Below are 24,552 nucleotides of genomic sequence, written 5' to 3'. Positions count from 1 at the left end.
AATGGGCAGAAGACATAAACAGTCATTTCTCCAAAGAAAACATCCAGATGGCCAACAGACACATGAAAAGCCGTTTATCATCACTTACCATCAGGAAAATGCAAATCAAAACTACAATGAGATATCACCTCACACCTGTCAAAATGACTAAAATCAAAAACACAAGAAACAACAAGTGTTGGCAAGGATGTGGAGAAATAGGAACACTTACACACTCTTGGTAGGACTGCAAACTGGTATAGCCACTGTAGAAAACAGTATGAAAGTTCCTCAAAAAGTTAAAAATAGAACTACCCTAAAATCTAGCAATCACACTACTGGGTATTTACCCCAAGAAGACAAAAACACTAATTCAGAGGGGTACATTCACTTCTATGTTTATAGCAGCATTATTTACAATAGCCAAGATATGGAATCACCCTAAGTGCCCATCGGTTAATGAATGGGTAAAGAAAATGGGGTATATATACACACAATGGAATAGTATTCAGCCATAAAAAAGAATGAAACCTGCCATTTGCAACAACATGTATGGAGCTAGAGAGTACAATGCTAAGCAAAGTTAGAGAAAAACAAATGTCATATGATTTCACTCATGTGGAATTTAAGAAACAAAACAAATGAGCAAAAGAGAGAGAGAGAGAGAAAAAGAGACAAACCAAGAAACAGACTCTTAATTACAGAGAACAAATTGATGGTTACCAGAGAGAAGCTGGGTGGGGGGATGGGCATAATAGGTGATGGAGATTAAGGAGTCCACTTACTGCGATGAGCACTGGGTGTTGTACGGAATTGTTGAATCACTATATGGTATTCTTGAAACTAGTATTACACCGTATGCTAACTAACTGGAATTTAAATAAACACTTAAAAAAAGATGTTGTGAAAACTCTGAGAAGTTTATCACTAAGACCTCTGAATAAATTGTCTATCCATTATCTACCCAACCTTTCCATAAGGTACTGAGAATACAGAGGTAAGTGCCTGCCTACGTGGTGCTTGAAATTTAGGAAAAGAGAAAGACATAGAAATCAAGAATTTAATGTAGTTTGAAGTGCTAAGATAGAGTACTTTAGGATAACAGAAATGGACACTTAATCCAACTAGGTGGTTCAAGGGAAGCTTCTGGAACAGATGGCTCCGGAGCTGAGCTTAAACAATGAGAAGGAGCTAATCAGGTGAAGACCGATGGGATTTGTATTCTAGAAGGAGGGACATTCAGCATGCAAGCAAAGGCATGAAGCAGGAAACAGCATGGAGCGCTTGAGAAGTATAGGTTTGATAGCAATGGAGCATAAAATGGGCACAGAGGCAGAGAAGCCCCACAGTCAGAGTGTCTTTTGATGCTTGAGGAAGCCAAGAAATGCTTCTTAGAGAAGGAAGAATATGAGCCAAGAGTTGAAGGTTGAAAAATTGTTTCCAGGAATATGAGGAGGGAAGGGCTTTTGGGGAGAAAGAACAGTATATGCAAAAATGTGGCAGCTGGAGACAGCGTGAAGCTATTCAAGTAACTTCGGTACAGTGCTCCTGGAACAAGAAATAGCAGAAGGAGGAAGAGAAAGGACTGGTCTGATCCCATCTTTGTATCAGATGCAAAGAACATGGAGATTTTATGTTGTAGGTGATACAGAAGACTCTTGAGCCTGATCTCAGTCCCCCCATATTTGGAGAGATTTCTGTTGTGAGAATACAAAGGCAGATTGGAAGAGAATGGGGCGGGGATGCAGTTAAGATGGGAAAAGTATATTGATGTAAAGAGTCCATCAAAAAAGGAGCTGAGAAACCCACTGATAAGTATTTGTTGAGGCTCCATTATATACTCTACTACTCTGGACCCAGTGGAAATACAAGGAAAATTGACTCTGTACTGAGGTAACTGAAGAGAAAATGAATTACACAAATGACGTGATTTGGTGAACAGTGCATGAAGGTTTATTATTATTGTGTTATGTTGTATAACATATATCAAGACTGACTGAATGTAGATTAGGATATGAAGACAGGGAATAGGTTCTAGTGAGGGCTTACGTGAAGAAATATGGGTGTATTTGAGTAAATGAGGCATTGTGGGAGAAAAGGGAATAAAATGTGAGTCAGGATTTAGAAACTGGGATCAACATGAGTTATCCTTGAAAATGTGAAAATAGGTTTGATCAATTGTCAGTAGTTCTCAAGAATGAGTGATACCGAGTGCTAAAAGTGTCACCCAGATTTAGTTCAAAGCTCACCTTTGCGAGTCCTTCCTGAACCTCCACCCCTTTCTAAATAGGACTGACTAGTCAGTCTCTTCCGTGTGTCCCTGGAGGGACACGCACATCCTTGCACAGATGTGAGACCGGGGCAATTTACTAAACCGATGTGTTTGCATGTTCATTTGTATATAAACCCCTATTCACCAAATCTGTGCTTTCAGTTCCCAATTACTAGCACAGTGCCTGGTACAAGGATTACATTTAAAAACCTTTCTTTCATGGATAATTTGTTAAAAGAACAGAACATGCCCAAGATGGTGTCACATAGGCCAAGTCATCAAACCAGGGCTTAATGCCTTAACTAACTGCAGTTTCAACCTCTCCCAGAAATGTAAGTTTTAACCTGTCAGTCAGGGATTTTCTGATAAGCACCAATGAGGTAATTTGTCACAGGAGTGCCCTCCATCCCTCAAAGGAAGATGACTTATTCTGTGTGATAATGTTCCTTGGTCTTCCCCCTAAGGAAATCGACTTTGCCTGGAAAAATCCTTTCTTTTCTTCTGCTATTAACTCTTTGCCCCACTTTCCTTCCCATAAAAACCTTGCATTTCATACAACTCCTCAGAGCCCCCTCTGCTTGCTAGATGGGACGCTGCCAGATTCATGAATCATTTAACAAAGCTATTTAGACCTTCCTATTTACTCAGTTGAGTTTTTGTTCTTTAAGAGACTGAATGAATGACCGTGTTTAGGAACAGGTATGATGGATGTGAAGAACAAAGACAGCCGTGATACTAATGTTAGAATACTCAGTATTTGTTGAACTCTCAGCTCCAGGCACTGGGCTAAGCAGAATTGTAACAGATACTTAATTTTCTTCTCACGATACTCTTATGACGTAGTTACTATTATTCTCCCCATTTTACATGTGAGAAAACTGAGGTCACAGTGGAAAATAAACCTTGACTGAGACCATGTGGCCAGTGAAAGGTAGAGATATGTAGTGACTTCAGGTCTGTCTCACTTCGAGAAATGTGATCTGACTCAGGATTTGAATATCTTTCATTTTCAAGAAATGGAAAGGGAATAATGCCACCTGTCCTAGAGGCAACGATACCTAAAATGAAAAGCAGTAAGAGGGCATCCCAAAATGTCTAGCCCCAGCGCTGACTCATTGTGTGACAAAATCATGCGGATGCCTTACTTTATATAATGACCTCTACATTGGCCTGAATATGCGGAATCAGGGAAGAGAACACATTTTATTGGACAAACACATACATGCTAATTCAAATTATTTGCTGATTTGGCAGATAATTTCATCAAACCCCAAAAAGGGACTAGACCCCTCTCCATTCAATGAGACTGAGGGCTCAGAAAATCTAGACAAGTCTCCAAAAAGCAATATCTCCCCAACCTCAGATCCCTTCTCAATGGGTTCCTTTACTGCCAGCTCTAGAATAGGGGTTGGCAAATTACAGTGACAGGCCAAATTGATCCTGCTGTCTGTTTGCATTCTCTGCATGCTAAGCATTGTTTTACATTTAAAAGGTTAAAAAATAAAACTACAAAAATGATATCTTGTGACAGAATAATTATATGATGTTCAGATTTGCATGTCTATCAAGAAAGTTTTATCAGAGCATAGCCACGAGTATTCATTTGTATATTGCCTACGGCTGCTTCTGTACCGTAACGGAGTTGAATAGTTATAATAGACAGCATGTCCTCAAAGCCTAAAATATTTACTATAGAACAAAAGTCTCATCACTGCTCCAGAATAAAGTTTAACAGGTGCCAAAGAACTCCGCGAGCACATTGCTCACATTATGGGTTTATTGCCTAACTCGGTGTTTCTCCAAGCGCTGGCCCTTGACAGCTGTGTTAGCTTAAAGTGAGAAATCCTTAGAAATGTGAATTCTCAGACCCTAACCTAGACTTAGTGAATCAGAAACTTTGAGGATAGAGTCCAGCAATCTGTGGTCTAACAAGTCATGTAGGTAATTTTGATACACAGTAAAATTTGAGAACCACTGGTATAACTCAAGGAATTTGAACACCTTATCCCAACATAATTACAAGCAAGGCATTTATTTATTGGCTCCTATTTGTCTTCAAGGCACTAGCTACACGTTTCACTTATATTTTTGTATTCCGTAGAACAATCTTGAAAGGTTGGATTTATTGGCCTCATTTTGCAGAAGAAGGAACTCAAGCTCAGGAAGGTAAACTTTAAACTTAGATCTGTCTGCTATATACCCTATACATCTGCCTCTCACCTTACTCTGCCCTCCTTCTGATCATGTGTGAGGAGAAAACGGACCCCTTCCATTCTGAGGGAGCTGCCCTGCTTTATCAACTGGGCCTTCGTGTTCCCTTAGTGAATTTAAGCAAGTCCAATCTCACAGAATATCAGCATCAGACAAGATCACTCTCTACCTTTGATCAATCAAGACAAAAACAAGACCACTCTGTAATTATATGTGAGAAGAGGCATAAATATGAACTCCGTGTAAGCCACAAAAATGACCAAATGCCCCCCATCCTAGTCACTATAGCTTGATTCTTTGCCAATTACAGCTTTGGCCTCTGTCTAGTCTTCACTGCTTATAGATAAGATTTATTGAGATACTCGACCATGGAATTAGCCTGGCTTCTTGACTTAATTCAATCCAGAGCAAAGCCCCACTTCCAAAATCATAATCCCCTGACACAAGCTCAAATACTGTCAAGTCCTTTCTAATACCTCCTTACTGAGATGTCTCACTGCTTTCCATGGTATGTCTTCCCCATCTCTGCAAAGAGCAACGAAGCCAAATTGTTCAACCACAGGTGTGCTCCTGATGACCTTGGCTAGAGGCCATTGAAATGTACAACTTCTTCACCTTCATCTCTCCTCCCCGTTAAGATTCCAGCTCTCTGTTTCTAGCTGGGGTGGGGAATGGGTTCCCAAAGTAAGCAAAACTGAAAAATAATATTCCCCAAACCAATCAGTACTGAGCATGATGCCAGATCCAGAGCAGACACTTGGGGTCTTAAATGGATTAATGGACTTTTAGAAGGAACCTGATTACAAACAACGATTTCAGGAAATGACTGTTCTTTTCTAAATTACAATTCATAGCCTCCAGTTTCTGTCAGTCTTTTGATCCAATGCCACACTGTGTCTTCTTGCAGACTTCCCTGAAAACTTCCAACTGGATGGGAAGGCTCTTCTCTTCGAGTTTTCCAAAACCCTTTCTCCCTCTCACCAGACCCTTTTTAGTCTTGGATTTGTTATTCATGTTTGGAGTCTAATTGGAAAAAAAAATCTCAATTTGAAAACTTTTAAGGACAGTAAAATACCCCTTTTTCCTCTATCCTCCTTCACACAGTAGGTGCTTGATATATATTTGTTCAATTTCACTTGCACATTTATGTGTTTTTTTTTTTCCAGTTGTAAAATTGAAAGGGCTACTTTCCCTGCCAAATCAAAGCCCATGTAAGCTGGGCTTTTCCAACTCACTGCTGGGTATCGCATTTGGAATTATTTCCCATGGCCGTGGGGTTCTAATGAACAGCTGCTCCAGATGCCTCTGGTACATGGGTATCTCTACTCTGCAGTAGGATTTTGATCTGAAATCTCCCTCATAGAAAAAAATAAAAAAATAAAACAATGTAGCCAACTAATCAACAGTTTCCAGGCTACCATGGAAACTTGAAAGAGGCACTGGAGGCCCTCAATTATGTAGCGTAAGTAGAAGTGCACAGGCACCATTCTTCTGTGACAGTAAATGGCACTCACACCGTGATGTTTTGAGTGTCTTCTATATACCAAGCATTGTGGTAGATAGCACTGATAATTACATCATCAAGGAGAAGGAATAAACCTGTGCTAATTCCCTCTGACATTTTTTGTTGTTATTGCTCCAGGAATTCCACATTGTGTATCACGTCCCTGTGTTGGTCTATGGTATTACCTTACCCAGAGCCCTGAATACACCATTGCTGGCATATGACTATGATAAAATTTCTTTAACCATAAAAATCTAGCTAAAAGCCAACTCCTCCAGGGAGTCATTTCTGATCACTTCTAGCCCTTCCACTTGGACTTAATTTCTTTCCATTCTTTTTCTATATCTTGGACTTACTTATGTTGATCTGTCTACCATAATGCATCGCCTTTTCTTTGTTTATATTTCCCATCTCCTTATACAAATGAGAGTTCTGTGATGGTAGAGACGATCTTTATATCATCTTTGTATCCTGGGCCTAGCAGAGTGCCTGGAATATTGTAGACAATAGAGAAATATTTTTTAAATGCAAGTCACTGCTGGAACACAAATGGCAAAGTGATGGTCATTATTGAGGGGTGTGGGGCAGTGCATTACACTACTCTCTACACTTTGCTCTGTGCCTTTTTCCAAAATAAAAAGTTCAAAATAATTGAAGACCTTGCAAGATGTCAATATACATATCAGAACTGTTACATTCCTATGGTAAGTGGCGCTACTGTATCTATAACTATGACCTCTGTGTGCTCCACACTTCTTTTATCTTCTCTTAAAAAAGATATTTAAGGTCTAAAACGTTGCCCTAAAATAAAATATAATTATGCTCTGTCGGAACAAGTGCAGGCCAAGGATGTTATACTAAACACGAATTTCTGGAAAAACTGGAAGTTGACAGTTCACATTATGTATTTTATTGAGAAAGGGGATCTATAGATTTTTGCCCTATTGTCTTTCACCTGAATTATTCCAAGAGCATTACTAGCATCTGCTTCCATTATTTTACTACAAATCTTCACCTACTCCCAGAAAGACCCACCTCAAACAGTGGTCTGCTACGTTACTCATTTGTTTCCCCAAAGTGGAAGACTTTGAATCAGTGGTTCTTCACGGGTTAAAGAGCAAGCATACACTCTTAGCATTGAGCTTCAAGTCACCCCCTCTGCTATATCTCCCATTTCAACTTTCAACACCCATGTCTGCAAAAGCCACTGCCCTTATCCATGAAAGCTACCTCTTGTCAGTGCTTAGGGGCACAGCTCAAGATCTTTGCTTAACCTAGAATGTCCTCCCCTCCTCCAATTTGGGAAGCCCTTCTCACATTGCAAAGTCCTGTACAACTGTTACCTTCCATGAAGCCTTCCTCTGAGCCCTTTCAAGAGGCACCACCCCATCTATGCCTCTACAGGCCATTTCTTGCTTATGTCCGTTTATCCCCTTCTGTCTTGTCTGGTAATTAGTTTCTTTTCCTAGACTGTAAGTTTACTGAGGGTACATTCTTTTAATGCTCATCTTGCACACCTCTCTACTGTCTCAGCTTAATGGAGAAATCTGCACATGTTTAGAACTCAAAAGGAAATATATTATAGACTAATCTACGACACAGTGAGATTCACTTTCGGAGTGTCCCTCCTTGTTCTCCTTAGTAGTGAGTGGATATGTGGAAAACCTCAAATCATCATATTAAAATCCCATTAGTCTTTTGAATCCTCTTTACAAATTGCTTTTGTTTTCTAAATGTTGAATTTCAACTGAAAGAGAATTACATTTTTAAAATAAGATTTTATCAAAATCGGAATCTCATTTAGGTGGGAGCAGAAATGTTTCCCTTTATTCTTTTCTACCCATGGCTAATTTTCACTAGCCATTGGAGACGATGATACTAAGGTAGCATTGCTTTATCCCAACACTAATATAGACTCTCTCATTCAAACAGACTCAGAACTGCTTTCTAAGTAAATCAATGCACAGTCATACTAAATAAAATACTCTACTGTTGTACCAGAGAAGAATCATTGCCATGAGGATAGTATAAAAGTTCAACGTGGCCTAAAAGCTCACAGCTCTGCTCCGGGTCTCATCTTCATTTCTCCATGAAAAAGAATGGTTAGTTCCCTGGCCTTATCCTGGGCTGTATTTTCTAGTGCAGTCAGTGAAAAGTTTAGCAGTATACATGGGGATAGCCCTTTGGGATGCCTTATCATTTGCAGGTAGAAAGGATGATATTTTGTGACTTTCTCTGTATTTTGTGACTTTTTCTTATTCCTCCACCTGGCTGGAGATCATACAGCCTAAGTCTGTTTCTGCTTGGATATGCCACAGCCTTAGAAAACACAGACAGGTGGCTTAGGCCAGAGTTCTCATGGTCTTATTCGATCTCACTGTTGGATTCTACCTGGATTATGGATTCATTGCCATTGACTATGTGTCACAGTCAAAATGTTGGGCAAGTCTTAGAGGCAAAGACGATCAGGACACCAGTTGGCTTGCTTTTGTTCTAATCCTGCCTCCACTCTATGATACAGTCAGTGGTCAGGCATAGCTCACTTAAATGCCATTCTTGGGTCCCACACTTGTATTGGGCTGAATGCCTTGCAGAAACTGTGTGGCTAGTGTGTAATATTATTTCTTGTGAATGTATTTCCCTCAGATATTCTTCAGAGTGTTAGTAGACAGTTCAGGACAAGATTCCAGAATTCAGAACACTTCCCACATGTGTTTTCATTAACTCTCTTTTCCAATATTAGGGAAGAGAAATAAGTAAAAAGGGTGTTCTAGTAGGAACAGAACCATGAAGTGCTCAGTAGTCCTTAGTTTTGGTCCTGTTTCTCCTTCAGTTAGTTTTGCCTTCTGATAAATCAGTTAACCTCTCTGGGCTGTAGCTGTTCTCCTACATAAAATGAAAGAGTTGAACTAGAGCAGAATTTTCTAATATGAGCTTCATAACAAAAAAGGATTGATTTGTGAAGTAAAATTGGTTATACCTCGTGCATGATGGTAACCTATATCTTTGTATTGTAACATGATAAGGCCTACATATTGAATCCAAGTTTGCCCCAGCTTATTCAACATTTTAAATAATATCTATAAATGTGTAGGTACGTCATCTATATGTAGGTGTGTGTATAGAAATATAGATTCATATATGGATATAGTAGTAATCGAATATGAATATGGATATCCATCCCAAAAAAGACATTTGGACTAGCTCAAAATTCTGTGATTCTAGTTGAGGGAGTCTGGTTTACAATTCTACTTTTCATATTGTTGGAAGTCAAATTGAAGGTTTCATCTGAAAACTGTCAACTTTAAGTGACATAAAAAGTGACATAAAAGAATAAAAGCTGAGTCATGTGTAGGGGTCTTAAACCTGGGGACTCTGACTTTAAATGCGTACCTTGTCAACATTGGCAGTGAAAGAACTGTGTGCTACCCCAGAGTTCTGTGAAGGTTGACTTCCTCAATACCCCCATGGCTGTTTTCCTTTAGTGAATGCTACATCTAGCTATGAAACCAAACTATGTTGAGTATTATGCACTTAATTTGGGTGACTATGGCTCAACCAAGTTCAGAGAACAAAAACTAATATAGTGATAAAATTTAACAGAAGGAAATTATTCCCATCAAAGAAATTGCAATGATCTCATCTGCATTTTATTATGATAACAACGTTAGTACACTGAGGCAGAATCTCAAAATAATGCAAGATTATAGTGTAGTACTTGAAGAAGTTTGCTTATGCATTGTTTTCCTTCCAGGGGTTAAATACAATCACCGTGTAATGTGAGAAAAGGAAGAAATTAATTTCTGAAGTTTTATTTAATCCCAATACATTATTCTATTGTGTGCCTAAACAGAACTTACCACAGAGTGAGAATACTTACAAGACGATATGAAAATCAAATGGGAACTTCTTACGTTCTTATAGTGATCTAAACAGTTAGAACCTAACAAACAAACATTTTAAACTTTGTTAAAAAAAAAAAAGACTTCCTAAAGATAAAATACATTGACCATTATAACATATTAGCAGAAACAACCTGTGTACCGGATATAGTTTGGGATGATGTCATTTTAGCTAAGCATGGGCAGGCTAAATATTTCCATCATCTTCCAACATTACACACAATGTGAGAAGTGAATAGCCATAAATAACTCGGCAATAGAAGATCGAATCCTGATCCAGAAGGAATATTAGCAAGTGTCTTAGGAACTCCATTCTTTCGCTTGAGAAGAAAGGAGAGCTTAGATGTAGAACTGATCTTGAATGCTGAGGTTTAAATGATTCAAAGTATGTCATTTCAGCAGAAAAACTATTTCATGAAAAAATACATGTGCATATATAGAGTGTATATATATATATATATATATACATATATATATATATATTCACACACACATACACACACACACACACACACACCTATTCAAATTGTTAAAGCAAAGTTAATCAACATTTTTTACCCCCATCCTTGAATAATAAAATTGATATGAGTAGTAAAATTTATATTAGGTGGATAAAATACTTGTTGGTAGCAACAACGATGTCCCGTGCATAGGAGCTCCCACTCAAAAGACAAATGAGCAAAGTGGCTCACTGGGAAATGTAAATGAAACACTTTTGCAAATTAAGTGTTCGAAGCACATCTTTGCTAAGCACCCATTAACTCAATTTTAACCGAAACGCTTACCCATTTTATATCATAATCAACAACTCAGCTCCACCCCCGCACCTCCTAACTAATGAGGCACACACAGATATTTCCCTCACAAATCAGGGTACTCCTCCAGAGAATGGAATTCTTAATGACATTAAGGCGTGGTAGCCATCATGAACTTGATGACCAAAAAACAACCTGTATTACCACCCCAGAGTAGAGCCCTAACTTGGCACCATGGAAATATATTTAACCCACAATATCACCCTGCACTCAATAGCTTTCAAACAGAAAGACCGCGGGTACAGTATCTCTTCCCTCCCAATGTCAAATATCTCGGTAAACAGAAACGAACTGTCCAGTGCTAGGCTGCTCCATGTCAAGCATGCAATATTTTAAAACTTTGACTTTGGGTATTAAGTAAGCCTCCTCAACTTCTGCAGCGTCTGTATCCAGTTCTGAACCAGACCTGACCAACCGCACAGAGTGGGAGCGACCACTTTACCTTCGGAAAAATCAATCAGTCCCAGCAAATGAAGCAGCTTCAGAGATGCACATATAATCACAACAATACCCACTGTTTGCAGTCCTTCCGACTCCCACTCGAGAGTCAACATCTTTCAAGCTGGCAGAGCATCCCAGCCTCCGGCCCCCTTTGGAGCGGAGGGAGTTAATTAGAGAATCCGAGCAAGCTCTGGCTTGGAACAAAGACTCGCGAGGGGGAAAAGTGAGCAGCTCCTCGCAGACGCACCGGGCGGAGCAGCGGCCCCCCGGGGTGAGGACCGACCCGGGCTGGAGTCCAGCCTCTCATGCTGATGCTGGCATTTCCTAGGGGGGTCCCCCCAACCACAGCGCGCCGGCCTCCCGGCTCTGCGCGGCCGCCAGCGGGTCCTTGCACTTAGGGCTGCGAGGGGAGCATCTGTTGGAGAACGGGGGACTTTGCTGTGTCCGTGGAGAGGAGGGACACTCCCAGGAAACTTGCCCCGGAGAGCACGGCCGCGCTCCACGCGCTGACGACGCGGCGCGGGCTGGGCAGGCTGGCTGCGCGCTAGTTTGCTGCCTGGGAAGCCGCCGAATGCCCCCTTTTCGCCAAAGCAGCGGCTCTCGCCTCCCGGAGCTTGCGCCAGACAGCTCAGCCCCCTCTTGGGATGCTGGGACAAAATCAGCTTTCGCGGCTGCTGCCTACAGCCCCTTCCAGAAAGCCCCCCATGGAAGCCCTTGGGCACTTTTTCTAGGGAGAAAAGTGCAGGAGCAAAAGAACCATGATTCAGTGTCTTTGTCACCCGGGAGCATCCAAGCCGCCTCCCACCTGCCACCCCACTGGGGCTATGTGGTCCCCGCTGACACAGGAGAACATTTTTAGGGAGTCTGATTTAGTCCTTATATTTACAAACATGAAGGGGTGGAGGATGGGGGCAGAGCAGAACCTTGTAGGAACACTGATGTTCAGTAACTGCCCGCTGGAGGGGGACTGCACTATCCTCCTTTCAAAGCCAAGTTTCACAAACTTCCCTGATCATAAAAATCACCCAGGGGTGTTTTTTTAAAAATGCTCTCTTGTGGACAGTCTGATTCAGAGCGTTCTGGATCAAGAACAAGAAGCTAGATGACTCTTATCAGGAAAGGGTGGGTTAGGGTGTCCTGAAGGATCCCATGGGGTGTTCTGCCACAAAACCCACCAAACATCCTAGCCAGCTTTGTGGAATGGTCTAGGACTCTGGGCTATCAGGACCACATTGGTTTAATCACCTGCCAATTTCTTCCTCTCGGCTGAAGCCCAGGCCCACAGTGCTGGTGAAGAGAATCATTTGGGACCCTGTATGTAAAAGAGGTTTTAGGCCCTGGAGCTCACTATGAAAATAAGGGTTTATGAAAAATATCTTAGACCCTGGGGGGCATTTCCTGGTTCTGCTACTTTCTGGCTATGTGATTTTCTTTAAGAACCTTAGTCTCTCTGAAATCAGTTCCTTTTCTGTGAAACTGAGATTGTAATACCTTATTTAAAGTTCTCCATTTAGGGGTGCCTGGCTGGCTCAGTTGGTTAAGCTTCCAACTCTCCATTTGGCTCAGATCATGATCTCACAGTTTGTGGGTTCAAGCCCCACGACAGGCTCTGTGCTATCAGCTGATAGCACAGAGCCTGCTTGGGATTGTCTCTCCCTCTCTCTCTCTCTCTGCCCTTCTCACACTTTCCCTCTCTCTCTCAAAATAAATAATAAAATTTAAAAAAATTTAAAGGGAATTGTGAGGGGTGGGCACCTTGGTGGTTAGCGTTGGTTAGCATCTGACTTCGGCTCAGGTCATGATCTCATGGTCCGTGAGTTGGAGCCCCATGTCAGTCTCTGTGCTGGCAGCTCAAAGCCTGGATCCTGCTTTGGATTCTGTGTCTCCCTCGCTCTCTGCCCCTCCCCCACTCACGCTCTGTCTCTCCAGCTCTCAAAAATAAATAAGTATTAAAAAAAATTTTAAACATAAAGGGAATTGTGGGAATTAAGTGTGGTGGTAATAATGGCTAACATTTACTGAGCATTTAGTATGTGCTCATCAAGAGTATGTAATTTATCAACAATTAACTCATCCCCACAACTCTGTTTGGTAGGTGTTATGATCATCTTCATTTTATAGGCAAGGAAACTGAAGCATAAAGAGGTTGTCCTGTCAAAGCTGTGGTGGGCTGAGTGCTTGGTAGGCAATAGGCATTAATTCATTCATTTGGTTATTCATTAACATTTATTAACCTGGTACTACGAGCAACAGTACATGAATGATAAAATGGCAAATGATGTCCAATCCTATCCTGTGGGGACGTATGATATAATAAAGGAGGCAGGCATGAACTCGAACTTGACTGATAAATGCACTAGCACTTGAAGAGATCTCTCTGTGAAGTACAGTGGGGGCACAAGAATGAAGAGCCAGCTTCACGTGGGGAGAGATGGGTGGTGATAATGGGAGGGAGACTTTATAGAAGAGGTAACCATAAAAACGGTAGTTCTCATTATTATTAGAAGTTACACATCATACACAGGCTTTGGGGCACACAGTCTTAGGTTAAATCCTGGTTCTGTCACTTCTCGCTTGCTGTGTGACCTTGGGGAAGCTGCTGCATCTCTGAGTTTCAGTTTTCCAAGTTCAAGATGGGAGTGCACCTGCCCCCCTTCTTGTTATTAATAGGAGAGTTACCTGTGGAAAACTGAGTCAGGTTCCTGCTCAGCAGGTGGCAAGGCCAACACTTTAGAGGCTCTGGTGGGTCTAGACGGATGAAGAGACTTTGCTTCTCACTGGTCCTAGCACCCTCTCTGGGCACCTGAAATACACTCGGGCCACCAAGTTGGCTTTTATGATGGTGCTTTTCATTTTAGGTTATATGTTTATGGGCAATATCTGTCTACTTGCCCAACCACCTATCTATCTAAACAGGTTGTTTTCAGTTTGTCAGCAAGCCAGTGAAGGGGAAGCAGTCCTTGGACGATGACTGGTAAGGAAACGTTTTAAGTATCCATTCTCTGAAATTCCTGCAAACATTTGGCTATAGGACATCCAAAGGTTAAAAAAAATTAAAGAAATTAATTAGGTCAAGTTAGCTGTAACTATGTCTTTTAATCCTATACCATGTCATATTAAAGTTTAAAAAAGAAAAACAACTAAGGTACAGAGAAGTGATATGATCTGACCAATGTGACACAGCTAAAAAGCTCTAGACGCAGAATTTAAATTTTTTTAATGTTTATTTTATTTTTGAGACAGAGAATGAGTGGGGGAGGGGCAGAGAGAGAGAGAGAAGCAGAGTCCGAAGCAGGCTTCAGGCTCTGAGCTGTCAACACGGAGCCTGATGCGGGGCTCAAACTCGTCAACCACGAGATCATGACCCGAGCCGAAGTCAGACTCTCAACCGACTGAGCCATCCAGGCGCCCCAAAATGCAGAATTTAAACACTGCTTTGTCTGATTCCGAAATTCATGATTCTCCTTTTATACCCCTCAGCAGGTTTCAGAAAATAGTTTTCCACTGAATTCTTGATTTATAGACTTAGGCAAAGAATTTTTAAATTGTCACATCTCATTTTCCTGGAAAGAAATCCCCACCATCTTTGAAATTCACAAAAAGGCCCACGGACATAATTTTGTTGATTCCAGGCAGGACTTCGCTTCAGAACGATGGCATTCCTAACATGAGATCCATGAACCGAGAGTCTTGGCAGCCCAGCCAATCCCCATCTGCATTAGCTACCTCTACCACTTGGTTTTCTAAGCTCGTCCTGTTAGTTCCAGCTACAGGATCTTCTGGCTCTCAAGAATGCCAGGGGCTCTGTCACAGGCACCCCTCCACAGCAGGATTCTGGAAGCTAACAGTGCCAATTATGAGTTTCATTATCATCTGACCAGTCTAGGGAACTGGGGGACACCTGAGGAAGAGTGTATTTCTAGGGCAATCTTGGGAAATAACAAGTGGCTATGTGTTTCTAAAAAAATAATTCCAGGGGTGCCTGGGTGGCTCAGTTGGTTAGGCGTCTGACTTCATCTCAGGTCATGATCTCACTGTCTGTGAGTTTGAGCCCCATGTCTGGCTCTGTGCTGACAGCTCAGAGCCTGGAGCCTGCTTCAGATTCTGTGTCTCCCTCTCTCTCTGCCCCTTCCTCACTCACGCTCTGTCTATATCAAAAAATGAATAAACCTTAAAAAATTTTTAAAAATAAATAAATAAATAAATAAATAAATAAATAAATAAATAATTCCAGGTGATGGCTCTATAATTTTATTACAGTAGCTTCTTAGCCCCAACCTAGTTTGTTACATTAAAATATGCCTCGACTTCCTCTCCTTATTCTTAGGCTCACTCCTTTCTGTATGTTGTGGTGGATGTCCAGTAAAGATCTGTTTCCCACACCAAAAGAAAAGTGTCAAAGGAATAAACTAACATCTCCTTCTCACTGACTCTAAGCCCGGTACCATATTATGTATTTTACATGTATAAATTTATTTAATCTTACCTTACACTAATAAGGGAAGTGTTATTATTCCTATTGCAAAAAAAATAAAAATAAAAATAAATAAAGCTGAGGGTCATTTAGATTATTTTTACAAAGTTATGTTCAATAAGGGGGCACAGCCATGATTTATACCTGATTTACTCCATTATGTCTGCTAAAAGTTATGCAGAAGGTGTAAGTGTCAGGCACTATTCTAAAATCTTCACACCTATTAACTACTTTAATTTTTTCATAATTCTATGAGATCTATATTTTTGCTCTGGTTTCAAGGAGAAAGTTCGGGCTTTAAAAGATTAAGCAATCAGCCCAAAGTCTTATAGATAGGACTTGGCAGAGTTGGGATTTGAACTTGGGTATCCTGGGCATCAGATTCCACACACAGGAAGTAGGATGTAGGGGGAGCAAGGCCTCAATGTGGTTGGCATTATCTAGAAGATTCCACTGAAGATAGAAGCTTAATCTAGGATTTTATTTTATTTTATTTTTAGGAGTTTATTTATTTATTCTGGGAGAGAAAGAAAGCATGAAGGAAGGGCAGAGAGAGAATCCCAAGCCAGCTTCATGCTGTTAGCACAGAGCGGACTGAGATCTCAAACTCCCAAACCGTGAGATCATGAACTGAGCTGAATTAAGAGTTAGATGCTCAACTGACTGAGCCGTCCAGGTGCCCCTAATCTAGGTTTTTAAAAACAAGCGAGGAGAGGAGGAATGACTTTCCCAGGAGTAGAAATGGGCCCACATTAGGGCATAATTCATAGTGCAGAGCTGCACTGAGGCCTCTGAAGCAGGGAAGAAAAATGGGGCTGGAAAATTGTTGTTAAGAGGCCTCTTAACATCTTAATAGAGCAAGTAATGAGGACAGGGTTGGTGTGTGACAGTATCTCTTCTAAATTTAAGACTTTCTCACCAAAATGACGAAAGCTATTCGCTTCCCTGTGCCTTCAGTTTTATCCCCAGTGCTCACCTCCACCCCAAACTATATCACGTCCCTCTGTCTTGGGGTTTCTCAATTACTTGGAAAGATCCCTAAATGTTCTCCAGATAAACTTTCTACTCAAACATGTCAGGACTCACGCTGTTTCACTTAGCTGCAGGGCTCATTCTGAAAGGTTCCTAAATGCGTCTGGAATGGATTTCTTTAAAATATGTATATGTTTGTCCATTAAACAATTAAGCATCCAACCTTCTGGCCTGAGTGCCTATTGAGTCCGTAAGTGGGGAGGGGGGGATAACTTCCACTTTAAGAAATGTCTAGCAATATCGCACTAATGTATCTTGAACATAGGTCTCATGTATAATCAAAACTTATGCAGTATATAAAAACAAATTAGCATATTATTTGGAAATTCAACCAGGAAACATTCCCAAGAACATAATCTCCCTACAGTTTATGACTTTTTGCCTGAGCTGGTTTCCTTTTCCATGTAACTGTACTGTGTACATTACACAAACTCTCTCATTGAATCACTGCAACCCACCAAACATTAGGTATAATTACTAATCCCATTTTATAGGTGAGGACACTGGAATGCCAGCGCTTAAGTAACTTGCCCAAGATTATAAAAAGAAAAAAATCAGAATATGCCACTCCAAAATATGCTACTTTGGCATAATGATTATGTTGAGCTCAAGGCATGTGAGAATCAGCAAATGCAAGATTTCTCAGTCCTCCTCTTATCTCCCCAACCGTGGCATAAATTTCCCTTTGTGAAGCTGCCCAACCCTTCTGTACAAGGAATCAGAAAGCTACTCTTATCAATGGGGATTGAGAGTCAGCACCATGATCAGTCTGCATAAAATATCCTAACTAAAAGAAGCCTTGTCTTTTATTAGTTTCCCTCATATACTTCCTAGTCATTTCCCCACGATTTATCATCCCTTGAAGCCCAAACTCCCTTTCTTTTGTTAAAGTGGCAATAAGCCTTGGAATCTAATTGCTTGTTTCTATGAGTTTTACTTCTTTTCGGTGAATGTCCATACATATAAAATAAAAATGGTATGCCTTTTCTTCTGTTAATATGTCTTTTGTTTATCTAATTTGCAGGCCTCCAGAAACTGAACCTAAGAGGGTAGAAGAAATATTTTTTTCCTCCCTGACAATTACATGCTAGATGTCAAGGAGCTGGGATTTAGCCTCAGAAATTCTCACTCAAGCTTCAGTATTCTTACATCCATGGGGTATCATTTGTAAAGATCACTACTTTTGTTTTATTTTGTTCTGATTGTGGCCCTACAAAACAAAGAGAGACAAGATTTAAAATACAAACGGCAAAAGAATGCAAATGGCTTCCAGAAAGGTAGCAGGTGGTGTGGCACTTACCTCACCTTGAAATGTAAATGCTTATTATCAAGTTCTTTCCTGGAAAGGAGATCAAGAGGGCAAAGAAAAGACAAATGAGATGAGGGCAGGGGCTCAGGAGATAAGGGAGAGGAAGAAGAATTGAAGGGATGAGAGAAGAGAAGAAGAAAAAGAAGGGGGAGACATGAGGGAAGAGGTAAGCAATGCCCTGTGAGAGTTAAGAACACAGATCTAAGGTGGCCTGTTTTCTGCTTGTGACATTTTCAGACTTTCTGGGAGATAAGATCTAAAATAGAAGTAAACCAGACTATAGGAAAGGGTTGAGTAAAGGGTTAATTCTTCCTGAACTCATCCCTCTTCCCTGGTCCATCAAGCTCTGGGGCCCCTATAACTAGTAATACAGACTGTCTCTTTCCCTCCACTTTCTCAACCAAAGCCTGGAAATTGAGCAGATGGCTGTAAAAGCCTAAGAATGGCATCTCCATGGATATTGCTCTACCCATTCTGCAAAGAATATTTGTAGAAGTCTCCAGGTCCTTCTCTGAGAGCACTTCTTTTTTTTTTTAATTTTTTAACAATTTATTAATTTTTTGAGAGAGAGAGAGAGAGACAGCATGAGCAGAGGAAGAGCAGAGAGAGAGGGAGGCACAGAATCCAAAGCAGGCTCCAGGCTCCCAGCTGTCAGCACAGAGCCCAACACAGGGCTCGAACTCATGAACCATGAGATCGTGACCTGAGCCAGTCAGACACTCAACTGACTGAGCCACCCAGGTGACCCTCTCTGAAAGCACTTCTAAATCCCCCTTGTTTGTTTGTTCATTCATTCTCTCATACACACACACACACACACACACACACCCCACAATTATCACTGAGGTCATTTCTATCATCTGCAAAGTCAGAATAGGTGAGACCACAGTGAAAACAGAAGTCCCTTTTACACTGAGCTTAGTGTGTGCACATACCTGCTGGGGATGAAGAAGGAACAGTAAATGTTCAGTGAATGCCTACACAGTAAATGTTTAGGATGTAGGGTGTGGGTCCTGGTAGATAGGCATTGCTCTTTAAATGCCTGGCCCAGGCTTGACATCTAGAATTCATAGCCAAGTCTTTAGACCCTCAGTCCAGTGTTCTCTCCACCCTAACAGAAAGATAAGACATCTGCACAATAGCTAAGACAGAAGCAAGGAGGGACCATGCACTATAGAAAAGGGAGATTTCTTCTAGTGAGATCAGAAATATCCACAAGAAGGAGAAGACATAGCGAATGAGGCATGAAGGCCAAGTCTGATGTTACATATGTCCAGGTACTGCCCATGAGTGCTAGCTCTTAGTAGTGCTCTGAAATCAGACACATCTAAGACTCGTTTGCAATATCCACTACAAACTAGCAGCTGGTGAAGCTGGGGGCTTCATCCGAATGAATCTTTTTGGTAAAAGGGACTAAATTTCATTTGGAAAAAAGACAGGTAAGGGAAAACTTTTCTCCCTATCCCAGCTCCAAGGTCAGAGGCTTAGAGGGCTGGAAAGGGAATCATTCCTCTTCTGAGAATTACATGTTTCCCAGAACCTATAATCGGTCAGTAGTTTGTCTCTGCTGGAGATTGCTTGTTTTCTATCATTACACTTATATGACTCTAATGCTGAAATCAGTTTGTATTAGTTTCCTATTGCTACTATAAAAAATTACCCCAAAATTGATGGCTTAAAACAACACAAATTTACTATCTCACAGCTGTCAAGGTTAGAAGTCTTCAATGGGTTTCCTTTGGCTAAAATCAAGGTGTTGGCAGGGCTGTGTTCTTTTAAAAGTCTCCAGGAGAGAAACTGTTCCCTGACCTTTCCCAGATTCTAGAGTCAGCCTGCATGCCTTGGCTGTGGTTACCTCCAACTTCAATGCCAGCAATGGCCAGCTGAGTCTTTCTCTGGCATTATTCTGAACTTGACTGTTCTGCTTCTTTCTTTCCCTCATCCTGTGATTACATCATGCCTGCCTGGATTATTCAGGATAATCTTCCTATTTTCAGATCAGCTCAGCACCTTAATTTCATCAGCAACTTTAATTACCTTTGCCATGTCACTAGCACAGCCACGGGTTCTGGTGATTAGGATGCCATCTTTGGAGGGCCATTATTGTGTCTACCACACAGTTAAAATATATGAATAGCTTTTAATAAGAAACACTGCTTTTATTAGGAAAAGAAAAGCTACCCCCTAAACTAAAGCCACAAAGGTAGACTCTACTTCATCAGGCCCAAGTCACTTGAGATATGTCCGTGTGTGTGTGTGTGTGTGTGTGTGTGTGTTTAATGTACAGAAAAAGAACCTTCTCTTTCGGAAGGAAAGGGCAGCTTTCATTAGCATTCCTATCTCTGAATTTCCAATTTTCAGTAAGAAAGGATTCTGAAGAAAGTACATTTCAAAATACTAAAAAGGAACACGAAACAATTTAGAAGACATAGCTAATGATCAGATCGAGGGACACTCTACTTTCATTTTAGTGGTCAGAAGCAATTAGATGCAGAGGCGGTGTTTCCTGTAAACCCAGGACTAACCTAGGAGTTACAAGAGATGGAGCCTCGGAGAAGAAAGAACTGGGATAATGTTCCTCCTTTACAGCATTTCCAGGAGGATCACAAAAGATAATGGAGGAGGAGGTGCTTTATAAGTGGGGGAAGAGCACTCACGGGTAATGCTTTAACCAACTGGCCCAGATGCCCTGCGATGCATAAGACTAGAAATGAACCTACATCTTCAGCTACCGAGGTATTCATTTTACTTAAAGTTGTCAATCTGCTGGACACAAACAAGTCACAGACCATGACTCTCACAAAGACTGTTCACTGAAGTAACAAAACTATGGCAAATGGGCAGTTTTCTCCTTTGAAGATCCATATGATGCTTCCTGCTAAAAACACTGCATTTAAATGGGCTGGTAGCTTACACACAGGAGTTAAAAATCACCTCTAACACTTTCCAAACACCTACATTTATGCAGGATTTTGTTATAATTTTACATAGATTTGCATTTTCACAGACTTTGTCTCACCTAGTCCTTGTATTGTTCCATTTTAAAAACGAGAAAATTGAGGTTATGTTTCCTCATCTGTGGTCAAAAACAGCAGCAAACCTGGTTTTTTAAAGCCATGTGTTCTGGCTGCATATCTAGTTTTGAACTTTTTTTCATGTCTAGTATTTACAGACTGCTTTTTTCTGTGTTGCGTGCTGTGGCAAGTGCCTCATATTTGTGATTTATAAAATGAGGTTAATAAAAGTGTGTAGCTGCTAGTGTTGTCCAGAGCAATAAATAGGTGAGTACATTGTACAATTAAAGCACTGGGGGGACTGTAGGACACATAGCAAGAGCTTTATTCATAAGAGCACTTGGTAATATTTCTTCACAAACCAGCTCTGAAGCATTTCTATTGTTATGCCTCTTTGACAAATGAGGAAACCATGATTCAGAATGGCTAGAGACTTGTTGCAAACTGGTGTGTGACAGAGGCAGCCATGAAAACCCATCCTGATTCACACAAGTCAGCCTGGCTCTGCCTCTTAGGGTGTGGTTCTTTGAAACAGAGACACTCTCGGTCACTAAGTTAGTCCTGGGCTTTCAAGCAAGGCAGAGCCTAAAGTAACCAAGCTGCAGAATGGTTTAATCCATCTGGAAAGATCCTCAGGTTTCAGATGCTGTATGTAGCTCAGTAATCATTTCTTTATTTGAGAACTTTGACTTTCACATAATTTCCATTTCATTGCTTTCACGCATGTGTTCATTCATCCTTCAAAAAGGTTGACATTGATTATGTGCCATGCCAAATATGCAAGGAACTATGGGGGGTAATATCATGAAGAAACTTATAGTATAGATGGGGAGGTAAGGAGTGCACATAAATCCCCGGAAGAAGATTAGTGTTCACAGGAAAATGTTTCAAGAGCACTGGGAATTTCGAAGAGACAGAGGAATAGAGAAGTAGGTGGGTGGAGGTCATTAGTGAATGCTTCCTGGAATCTGGGTTTGATTGATAGTAGTTCAATCATTCCTTCAGTGATTCAATCAACATGTATTGAGTGTCCACAATGTGCTAAAATATGCAAGAGCCCTCAATATAATCCCGCCATCAACTTCTGTTAACTCAAACATATAACCTCTGTAGTACGAATTGTCACTAAGCCTCCTAACATAGCCATAGACCCAAGCCACCGTGCAACAGATTCTCATCTGATTTTCCTGCTTTTACTTGTATACCTTTCTGGTCTAGTTGTACACAGTAGCCAGATTAAAAAGTATATTTTTCATTCAACTTCCCTGCGATGGCCTTTCAATAGTTGTCTGCTACACTGGGGATGACATTTAAACTCCTCACCACTCACTGGCGTCTCCTTGGTCTCAAATGAGACCAATTTTATTCTGAACCCCTACCCCCTGTGTCCACAGCTCTCTCCTGACATAGCCTTTTAGTTCTTTAATAAGCCAAGATTATCCCTGCCTAAGGCCTTTGTGTTTTGTGATTCCTCTTTCCCTCAAGACGGCCCCTTCTTCTTTCTCGCTCTTTCTCATCACTCTGTTCTAGATGCAAATGCTATCTTCTCACAGTATCCCCAGGACCTTGAAGACTGCCTGGCCACTATAGGCTTTTCATAACTATTTGTTGAATGAATAAGTGAATGAATGAATGACATAAAACAAGGTTCTTTCCCCACATGTGGTCATTTGAGACCACATGAATTGTCTCAGCAATGGTCACAATCAGAGATTAGCAGCTAACTTCATTTCATAGCACAGTGGATTCCAGAGAAAATTTACCAGACTGGAAATGTGAGAGAGGCCAGACTATGAAGAATTACAAGAATCTGTAAGAGAGTTGAATGATGAGGATCTAATTAACATTTCTGGGTAGTGAAGTGGCATGATGACAGTAGTGTCCTGCTGATTTTATCTGGCAATAATAAAAACAAAAGTGACTACAGCGATGAAAGAAAAAAGAGATCAGGGACAGGGAAACCAGGGAGTTGGCTGCTGCAAGGGTCTGAGCCAGAGGTCACATCCCCAGGTAGAAAGATGGAAAGATGAACTTGGCCGAACCAAGTGATGCCAAGACCAAGGACAGAAGGCGTCAAAGGTTATCTGACCTGACTGTGAAACATGGAGGTTTATTTGTCAACATTTTCCTGGCTCTAACTAGTGCAAGAATGGAAAAAGTGGTGGAAATGGATTGAAAGGATGCAAGGATAAAACTCATGAATTGGAAGGAAGAACCATCAAGGAAAGGACAGAAGGAAGGCAGCTCAGGGGTAGGGGCTACAACAATAGTTCATACAGCTCCACTTTGAACATGCTGCCCTTAACATGTCTCATCTCCAGGTACTTTTAACCATGACATCTATCCACCTCCAAATTTCAAACTTCAAAAAGGGAGCCCCTGCTTGGCCCACCTTGGGTCAAGCAAATATCTCTGAATCAATTTTTGTAGCCAGGAGTTGGGTCACCTAGAAGAGCACTGAAAACCCATTCCTGTGGTCTGGGATCCTTTCAGGAGAAAGGAAACTCGTGAGGGTCCAGGCAGCTACTCCAACTCATCCCTGGGTGAAACTGGACAGGAACATGTAAGGAGGTGAAGATAATTATAATTTTTATAGAATTGCATTTGAATAACCAGTAGGGATTCAAGTAGAGCTTCTGGGTTGATAAAACATGAAGCTATACCTTGGGAGAGAGGCCAGAGCTAGACAGAAAAGTTGGATTAATCCTTGTAAGTGATAGTTGAAGTGACAAGAGTGAATGAGATATATTCAGGGAAGAGAGATGTACAGAGAAAGAAAGACAAGAGGAAGGAGTCAACATTCTAGAATGCTGGCATTCTAGAATGCCAGACAGGAGAGGTGGGAGAAATCTAAAGAGAGCTCAGAAAGTAGTATATTCATGGGAGTTAAAAGAAGAGCTTCAAGTACAGAGTTAACTGTTGTGTTAAATGAAAAACCCGGTCATTCTCCAAATTAAAGTGTGATCCTAGCACAAATTAATTTGAGACTGGTCAAAGTGCAAGTGTATATGTGGAGAGGGGGCAGGGGAGGTAGCTGTAGGTGTGTGTACATTTACAGAGGACTGAAGTTCAAGGATGAATGGAAAAAGATAATGCTTTATGGGATTTTCAACTATGATTCTTATGCTCTTTTACTTAAAGCCAAGACAATTCTACAAGTCTTACCAAACATCCAGTATGTGCCCAACTTTGACACAGATGCTGGAGATATGTGTATGAATGAGGCAGCCCCTACCCTCTTAGAGCCTACAGGCCAATGGGGAATGCAGAGAAGCAAATAGGCAGTTAGACAATGGCGGGTTAGACAATGTGAGAGCATCAGTCATTCATCATGGTAGCTCATTAGACAGACATTTAACCCGCATTTGAATCTGGACAGTTTTCCTCGAAAAAAAGATGCTACTTGAGTTGAGATCTTAAGGGTAAGTAGGGCCACACAAAGATGAGGAAACCGTGTTGCTGGTAGAAGGAACAGTGGTTGCAATGTCTCAGACATGAGCAAGAACTCCGTGACCTGAGTGGGCATGCTTGGACAGGAGTCACACAGAGTGGATGGATTGGATGGGGAATATCGTATTTCAAGATATAAGGCTGCTGAA

General features: G+C 41.1%; 1 protein-coding gene across 5 annotated transcripts in view; it reads right to left on the bottom strand.

Annotated features, from left to right (window-relative positions):
- Nucleotides 1-24,552, bottom strand: part of KCNIP4 (potassium voltage-gated channel interacting protein 4) — a 1,156,450-nt gene that overhangs the window by 217,491 nt on the left and 914,407 nt on the right. Inside the window, exon 1 of one of the 5 annotated variants that reach the window (XM_011281974.3) lies at nt 11,126-11,669. The exons of the other annotated variants lie outside the window; for them this stretch is intronic. Within the exon in view, the coding sequence (XP_011280276.2) occupies nt 11,126-11,237 (112 nt within the window). The 5' untranslated portion in view covers nt 11,238-11,669. Of the gene's footprint in view, nt 1-11,125; nt 11,670-24,552 lie in introns of those variants that run through there. 5 annotated transcript variants of the gene reach the window in all.

Source organism: Felis catus, chromosome B1 (genome assembly GCF_018350175.1).
Source record: "Felis catus isolate Fca126 chromosome B1, F.catus_Fca126_mat1.0, whole genome shotgun sequence".
NCBI classification, from domain to species: Eukaryota; Metazoa; Chordata; class Mammalia; order Carnivora; family Felidae; genus Felis; species Felis catus.
Note: the sequence above shows the minus strand (reverse complement) of the source record. Positions and strands in the feature narration are given on the sequence as shown.